General features: G+C 41.5%; 1 protein-coding gene across 1 annotated transcript in view; it reads left to right on the top strand.

The window, feature by feature from the left end:
* Positions 1–7,706, top strand: part of BMP7 (bone morphogenetic protein 7) — a 57,817-nt gene extending 50,111 nt beyond the window's left edge. Inside the window, exons 4-7 of the mRNA XM_007059770.4 lie at positions 1,270–1,467; positions 3,346–3,422; positions 4,096–4,206; positions 5,611–7,706. Coding sequence (XP_007059832.1) covers positions 1,270–1,467; positions 3,346–3,422; positions 4,096–4,206; positions 5,611–5,760 — 536 coding nt within the window. The 3' untranslated portion in view covers positions 5,761–7,706. The remainder of the gene's footprint in view (positions 1–1,269; positions 1,468–3,345; positions 3,423–4,095; positions 4,207–5,610) is intronic.
* Positions 7,707–9,218: the final 1,512 nt, after the last annotated feature.

A 9,218-nucleotide genomic window follows, 5' to 3' on the forward strand; every position in this document is an offset into this window, starting at 1 on the left:
ACAGCAGTTATGGAAATTCACCTTAGAGAACCAGGTTGTTTTGTTGCCATTTTTTTACATACTGCACTTAGAAACCAGTAAGAACCAGAGGACCAAAGCGCTCAGTGGATTGCTAATGGAAATACAGATCCTTTCACTTCCAAAATGCCAGTGCCAATGTGGTTCAGCTTGTAACCGAGGGCTTGTCTATATTTAGAGCGCTACAGCGGTGAAGCTGGACCACTGCTGCACTTAGTGAAGACGCTACCCATGCCGACAGAGAGCTTCTCCCATCGGTGTAGCTACTCCAGCTCCCCGAGAGGCAATAGCTATGTCGACAGGAATAATGTAGACCAGGCTAAGACTAGCATCAGCTGTTCTTTGACTTACTTGGCAAGTCCCAGTTCAGTTCCTAACAAACATCTCAAAATCCACTATCAAAACTGGCGTGAATTAAACACCATCATCATCACTACCTGTCCTAAGGTTGGTTGGTTATAGAGCCTGAGGTGGTCTCCGGGCAATGGTCCCTTCACAACACAATTGAGACACACTGGGGTAAGGGGGAGGGTCCAGGGGCAAATTTGTACAGCAACTATCTATGCCTTATCTTTGTTAATAGTTGACTTCAGTCTCCTGGACTATCAATCAGGCACCTTTGACCAAAACTAAAGTTAATTTAAAAATCCCGTGTCAGAAAAGGAATGAGCAATAATCACAATGTATCTATAACCAAGTTATCTGATTCAGTACTGCTGCTGTGTGTGACAGATGTGGCAATAAATAAAATGTTGCTAAATATCTGAACTATTTGTTTCTTTCAAATGCAATATATCTGGAACTGTGTCAACATTTAATACAAGGCATTTTTATATTAAGTTAATAACCTTCCAATGGGAATTGAGGCTGAGGTTTATGGTTCATTTTATGGGACCACTTCAAGTTATACGTTGGTGAACTTAAAGAAACCCCTCTAAAGAATGCAGGAAAATCTAATGCAAAGCTGATTTAGGGTAAAATAATTATTTGTAGGAGCATTTTATTTAACTTTTACATTCAAATATAAAATGAAGTTAGTTGTACTGAGATATTCCTTTCAAAAGTGGATTTGCTTATTCATTTTAGGCCCACTCCATCAATGGATCCAGGCATATGGGCCTCAATGGGAATTTTATATGTGGGATATAGGCCAGTTGTCTCAATCATGTTGTCTTCAATATTGCTGGTGGAAATGGAAAGTTATAGCAATTCCTCTTATGGGCTGATTGTGTTGTTGATATTTCTGTTAAGGACAAAGCATCAATCCCAAACTGGCTGGTCTTATTGGAAGACATGGCCCACAAAATAAGCAGCCTTTCACGGTAGCATTCTTCAAAGCTACAGAAGTGCATCTCCGCAGTATTCGTTCCACGGGAGGCAAACAAAGGAGCCAGAATCGATCGAAAACACCAAAAAACCAGGAAGCCTTTCGGGTGTCCAACATTGCAGGTACAGTGAAGGCTGCCAAGTCAGGTTGTCTGGGTACTAGATACGTCTGTATTGTTTTGTAGAGACCAGAATGAAACAAACAGTCTCTAATGTGCTCAAGCAATATCCTCTCTTTTTCTCTTGTATATTCAGCATCATCCAAATGTTTATCTGTCACTGGCTTGAAGACTAGAGTGTTTTTTTATTTTTATTTTTTACTAAATGTTTCTTGGAAAAATGCTGATTTGTCATAACCAAATTTTTTGGTGTAGGAAAAGGTCAGTTTTCACAAATTTCTTGACTCAAACTATTTACTAGTTATAGTAAAAAATAAAATAAAATAAATAAAACATGGTCAAAATAGAAATAATGTTTCAATTGACCTGAACTGAATTTTAGATCTTCAAAATTGAGATTAAATATTAATTTGGCCAGAGAAAGTCAATTAAAGTGGAACAAATAAGGATGAAAAGTCAATCTCACTCTATAGCCCAGTGGTTGTAATACTCACCTGAGAGATGGCAGATCCCTGTTTAAATCCTTTCCCCATCAGGCAGAGAGGGACCATCAACCGGGGTGGGGGGTCTCCCGCCTCCCAGGTGAGTGCTCAACCACTGGGCTACAGGGACGTCCCCTCCTTCCCTGGCTGTTTTATGTAGATCTTGGCAGCCTCTGAGCATACCTACCACACTGGGCCACAAATGCTAGTTGTAGAAGAACGCCCATCTTCTCCTGGTTTGTGAATCCCTTTGGGGCTTGAGAGGAGACAGGTTCTGGACCCCTAGTGGGCAGCCGTAGCATGCATGCTCAGAAGCAGAAACATAGGCACCTAGGCAACTTTTTATGCAAAAGCTTAGGTGCAGAGTGAGCTTATGCCCCGACAGCATTAGGCAGCTGCTGAGCAAAAGTTTTGAAAATCGCAGTGGCACCTGAAAATGGGACTTATTTGCCTAAGTCTGGGCGTGAAGTACCTAAGTACCTTTGTGGATCCTGCCCAATGGGTCAACAGTCAGAACTTGTGATGCATCGGATAATAGATTCCCGCTCACTCTCCCATGATTCTATTGCTTTTGCAGGACTAACAGGTCAGCAGCAGACAGTACTCAAAGAAACACAGGGATGTTGAGAGGGTGCCACTCTTTAGAGTCACTTTTCTATTCTTATTCTCTATAGGTTCTTATACCAAGTTCATCACTGTATATGTGAGAGTGCCTTCCTGGTAGGGTGACCAGATGTCCCGACAAAAATCGGGACTGTCCCGATTTTTAGTTCTTTGTCCCGCGTCCCGACCGATGCACGGTTGGGATGCCATTTGTCCCAATACTGCAGCTTTGGCAACTCCAGCCAGTTTTGTTTTTTTTTTTTTTGGTGCTTCGGCAACTCAGCTCGGGCTGCCTTTTTTTTTTTTTTTTTTTTTTTTTTGCTTGCCCCATGTGTCCCGATATTTTGTCCATTTCATCTGGTCACCCTACTTCCTGGGTCACTGTGTTCTCTTGCATGATGAAAATAGATTTTTGTTTTGCAAACTAGAAGCCCACACAGGAGAGAAAAAGCCCTGAAAAAAAATTCTCAGGGCTTTCTTGGCTTTGCGTAGAAACCAGATGGGCATTTTATATTTATTGAATCCAGCCATTATTTTACTATTAAAATACAAGAGACTGAAACAGCTAAATGAAAGTGACAAGTGTTGTAAAGCAGTGCATGGCTGCAGAAGGGGAGCCATACCACATTCCCCATCGCAATGCCGCCAAAGATGTCAGTGCTGGGGAGCTTCAGACTTTGAGGGATTAGTCTTAATGTGCCCTGCTTTCATTTGAAAATTGCACTGAAACATCCAGTTGGACAACACAATCTCACTTGATGGTTTTAATTTTTTTCACCCCTACCCCCCCAACTCAGAAAACAGCAGCAGTGATCAGCGGCAAGCCTGCAAGAAACACGAACTTTATGTCAGTTTCAGAGATCTTGGCTGGCAGGTAAGGTTTCTGTGCTCAGGCTCGGGAGACATGATGCCTTTTCAATCATTTGTCATTTGGCTAGTAGCTTTCACTCATGGACCACATTTTTAGCCTCTGATTTTGTGTGTAAATGTCTGTGCTTACAAGAATGGGTGCGTATTCAAACATGTCAATTCATTGCCCTTTGCACACACAAAAGGGGTGTTTGCCTGTATGTTGGAACAACTGATAGCATGCACAAAAGGGAACATGCAAATTGGAGAGCAATTTAAGAGTGGCTGAAAATTTAATAAAGCCCACAGCATTATGGCTGATTTTAAATCAGAGCACTACTTTCTGGCCCTATAAACTCTTTCTGTAGTTTCAGCTGGACACAGTGTTCTTCACTTTCTACTGGAGAATTCCTTTAGACACTGGTAACCAGCTCCTACTTTGTACACTGGAGGTAGCTGCATTCCAATAGTGGATGAAGTGATCCTTCTGCTATATACAAAGTATTCACTTTATCCTGAAGGATCCCACTGCACTTTACAAACAGGTGCTGCAGTTGATCATGTCGTTAGAGCAGCTAGTTTAAGTGGAGACATTTTTCATGATTTTTTGACTGCCTGCATGTATTTGAATTGATTGAATAATGTACAATGAAATTAAATCCATCTTTTCTCCATGATCTAACATCAATTTAATCCAGGACTGGATAATTGCTCCAGAAGGCTATGCTGCATATTACTGTGAAGGAGAATGTGCCTTCCCATTGAACTCCTACATGAATGCTACAAACCATGCTATTGTACAAACACTGGTAGGTGCAATTTAAGTTGAATAATGAAGGCTGTTAACTATGATCAATACTTCACTGGAATAATTTCATGCAAGCAAACTCCTCAGAACTAGCCAGAGAAGGAAGGTCTGTGTTAGCTCATAATGCCTTCAGCATCTGGCTAAACAGGTCTAGCGGAATGGCCTGAATTAATAGTTGGCCTGGAAGTAATCTCTTTGTTGCAAGCATTAACATGCTCCATAAGTGTAGAGGGGCCCTAGATGTAAACACAAATGGAACAGTCCCACTGCTCCAGAGGGGAAGGGCAGGAATGGAGGGCCCCAAGTAGGGGAAGGGAGGGTCAGCCTCCTTTGCCCAAAATTCCCTGGAGATCTATTGCATGCAACTGCAGGGAGTGGATTAGGGAAGGGCCTCTAGAACCATAACTGTACAGATCAGCCCTACTTCTGCTTCCTTTCCCATATGGATGGAGAGTAGAGTGGGATGGAGGATTCCTTGGTCCCCCAAGTATAGCCCGGTTAGTGGGTTCGTTTTTTGGGAATAGGCCAAGTGCATGAAGGACCTACTCTAAAGCCCATTGAAGCCAATGGGAGTCTTTTTCATTGGCTGCAGTGGGCTTTGGACCAGGTCCCGAGAGTAGATGAAGAGGAATACCTGCAGGATCTTAACTCTTCCAGATTTAAACTGGCAAGTGAACAGTGCCATCAAGTATCACAACCCTAGAGAACTTCCACCTGTTTGTAACAAGTGCGACCTTCATCACTCGTCCTTAGCTGCATAGCTACACGCTACTGCAGGAGTCTAACTGGCTGGAAATGTCATTGAAACTAGAGCTGCTTTTTTTTTTTTTTTTTTTAATTTTATTTTGGAGCGGGGGAGGGGGAACCATTCAGAAAAGTTAAAAATGCGCAGAGTCCCCATCACTTCCCCTTCCCCCCATCCAGTTCTAGTTGAAACTCATTTTCAAGGCCCTACAAAAGGCTGAGCTTGATTCAAGTTTGGGGTCAGAGCTATTTTAAAATGAATCAGTTTTCCCAAATGTATTGGTGATAGGCTCTTCTGCCCCCCTCCCTTACCACTAACGTTTATCCTCTTCAGCACAGGGTTGCAGTAATACAGAAGAAGCATACACTAAAGTCCTTCCTGTATCCAGTGCCTGACTATTCACTGGACATAGAAAGGACTTCAGTGTCTAGGCCTGTCAGCTGACTAGACTTCATCAGCTCTACCCTTGCAAGGAAAGAAAACCAAGAAGAGACAGATCTTGCAAGTGTGCCTGTGAATCTCACCTTTTGTGTGCATACTTTGACACACTGATTTGTGTACACAAATACCTCAAAGGCATACATGCAAGTTGGAAGGTTTGCCCAAAAAGGGGGGGGAAGGGGAGAAAAATCTTAACATTGTTTCCTTTCCCCTCCCCAGGTTCACTTTATAAACCCAGAGACTGTGCCGAAGCCATGCTGCGCTCCTACGCAACTCAATGCCATCTCAGTGCTCTATTTTGATGACAGCTCCAATGTTATCTTGAAAAAATACAGGAACATGGTGGTACGGGCATGTGGCTGCCATTAGGTTTAGAGGAAGGGGAAAAAAAGTGGCTGTTAAGAGCATTTTTATATGAATTGCAAAGAGATGCACGTCTCCTGTATTGGACTTCCTTAAAATAAATAAATAAATACATACGAACAACTAAACAGTTTGTAGGGACCATGCTTCTGAAGGTGCAGAATCAACAGGAGATAGTGGAACAAATTCTGGATTCCAAGTGTCATTTGAGTAAAGTTTGTATTAGCTTATGATAGACATGAGTCTGCAAACTGGTGCTAAGTGAAACAAGCCAGAGGAACCGTTTAAAAATCAAGCCCATCCAAAATAATTGCTCTTACTTCTGGAAATGAGCCTTTCAGAAGATGGCTAACTCACCAGTGTTGATTGTGAACATCTTTTTTAAACAAATCCATCCAGGGTAAGAATCTGGTGTGTTTATGCACAACATAATAAACATTTGTTGTTCCTGTAATAACTTGTTCACAATAAAATGTTCCTAGAAAAAAAAAGATATATTTTGTTAAAGAATTACCTCCAACCCTGGGTTTATCCAACTTCATAATCAGGAGAAAAAGACTAAGTATGAACTTCCAGTATTAAATTTTGCACTAGCAAAAAATATCTGGAGAGACTCAAATTAAAAAGGACAAATAAGTCTAGAAATCTCTTTTGGAATTGAAAGAATTGAAGAAAATAACTCCAAAGAACAAGGTTATCTTGATATATATTTTCTATGTCAGGGAGAATATCTATTTCAGCTACCAACACGAATTTAAATTTGCTATGTACTAAAACACCTAAGAGCAAAATTTAAATAATAATAAAATAATAATGAATAAAGCCCAAACAGTTTTGTAACCCAACTCTCAACTTGGACATCTCAAACACTTACAAGGTTATGAAAGGCAAGCTCAAAATCCTGCTCCTATAGGAAAAATATCCATTGATTTCAATGGGTGCAGATCAGGGCCCTGGAATTTTGCAAGTCTGTAGGCTTGATACTGTGAGGAGATGAAAGCAAATGGATGGTGCTGAATGAACACCCAGCACTGTGCAGGATCAGGTCCTTAATATGGAAAAGAAACCATGACATTTGTAATCCTGGTTCCGTGGGTCTGTATTTTCTGGGTGACTCCTATCTTACTGTCAGTTTCATCTGTAGTAAGAAAACTGCTTGGCTCCATGAATAAGTAACTACTCTTCTACTTTTAAGCCACAGTTGAAATCCAGACCGGATGCTTTCCTCCTTTAAAAAGTGGGGGGAGAGAACAAAAACAAAAAAGCTCGATATGAAAATGAGTTGGAGCTTGTTTCTTTGGGCCCAAGTCTAATTCCATTGTAGTAGATCTGAGTTTTACCACTGGATTTCCAATAGCAGCAGGAATAGGCTGTTGAGGAACAGGAGGAGTCCCATGGGCCTTGGATCAGGCGCTTGAACACCAGTCAGCATTACCAAATGCACCACACATCTACAATGGGAATCACGAGTCTGTAGGTCTGACTTGGCTCTAACCTTTGTTACACCAGATTTAACTGAAATCTGGATCTGGCCCCAATATTTAGTAGGTCAAGCTCCAAAATGGTGACTGAAATATCCTCAGCCTTTTCTGAGAGGTCCTTAGATGAACTGTCAAAGAGAAATGGTTGCCCTGCGACTGCCTCAGTGTGTTCATTGTTTTAAAGGAGAGATGCATAAAGTCATACAAATCATAAATGCCACTCAATGTTCTATGTGTATAAGCCACCAATGCAACATATTCTAGGTGTCTGTGAAGCTCATACAGGGAGTTAAGGTGCTACCAATGAAGTTAACAGTGGATGGTCCGAGCTGATTATTTTTTAGTGTAGTCAAGGTTGAGTTTGCCACTAGTGTCCAAGAGTACTGGTATATTGCAGTTCAGTCCTGACCACCCTCTCTCTCTGTACTGGATCCATATATTATATATCCTGTGCGGTTTTTTTTTTTTTTTTTTTAAAACATGACTGCAGGATCTCTGTTGCTAGGCTATACATCGACTCCATTGTTTTGTACATTTTATGTAAATAATTGTCACAAAAGTGGGAAAAAAAAATTTATTTATTTCCATCTCTGAATTCCTTTTCAATCACGCATTCAGGAAAATGATTCTCATCTCTTCTAAACACATTTGTTTCCTTATTTAAGAAAATATTTATTAACAGTTCGCAAAATATATGTACACATTTCTGGTTCTTTTCATAGAGCAGTTGTTAGAAGCATTTTGTACAAACTAGTTGAATAAATCATTGTGACTTTACAAAAGAGAGTCCAACAACTGTGTATATGTGTGGTTATTTCCACTATATCTAAAGGGTATTTTGTTGTGAATAATATTTCATGGTGAGTGTCAGCTATTCTGCAGCAGTGCTTCCATGTCTACCAGTTTCTGTACACTGGCATCATGGGCACATGGTCAATATCTGCTGCAGCTGCCTAAGTATAAATACAGTAGAGGGAAGAAAAAATATGAATATATTTTGCAGGCTGCCTTGCAAAGATCCATGATTGAATTATAGTGCAGCTGTCAGCAGCTGTTTCAAGGAAGCAGGGGGTAAATTAGTTCTGTTTACTGTTAACATAGTTCAGAGTTTAGTCATCCCAATAAAATTATAGAGGCACAAGAAAGGAAAAAAAACCCAACAACAACAACAAAAAAAAATAACCCACCCATCAGCCAAGAAACTGACATTTTCTAATTGAGCATATTTCAGAGATGCTGCTGGCATGAGGTTTCCTACTATTGATACCACACTGCATTGCAATGGAGGTCACTGAAAAGGGAAAAAAAAAAATCCAAATCCTGCATTAAGCAAACATTGTACCTTAAGAGAACAACAACATTTCTGGGTTCTTGTTTACTTTGAACTATGTGCAGCATTATGCCCGCTTACGTAAATATATTTGCTGGCCTGTTGGCTGAAATCACTAAGATCTTGAAATAAACTGTGAGACAAAGTTCCTCCTCTGCCTAGGGGGGTCCTGCAGTTATTGGCGGATTTTCTCGCCTCAGAAGTTCACAGCAGCCCTCAGTTTGGCCACTTTCGTGGCTCAGATCTGCCGTTCACTCAGTTAGCCTCATCACTGGTCAGCATGGGGAAAGGAAGAAGAACAATTCCCGCAGTCTCTGCTGATCCACCTAGTGAATCGTGGAACAGGCCAGAGACCTTCCCCTCTGGTGGAACCCACGGTCCAGTTCAACTCCTCCGGGATCAAGTAGGGAGTTGGGGGGATGGAGGAATCCGGGCCCGTCCTCTACTCCAGGTTCCAGCCCAGGGCCCTGTGGATTGCAGCTGTCTACAGTGGCTCCTGTAACAGCTGTGTGACAGCTACAACTCCCTGAGCTACTTCCTCATGGCCTCCTCCCAACACCTTCTTTATTCTCACCACAGGACCTTCCTCCTGAGGTCTGATAATGCTTGTACTTCTCAGACTTCCAGTAGTGCACCTTCTCACTCTCAGCTTC

The sequence above is a fragment of the Chelonia mydas genome, chromosome 13 (genome assembly GCF_015237465.2).
Source record: "Chelonia mydas isolate rCheMyd1 chromosome 13, rCheMyd1.pri.v2, whole genome shotgun sequence".
Lineage (NCBI taxonomy): Eukaryota > Metazoa > Chordata > Testudines > Cheloniidae > Chelonia > Chelonia mydas.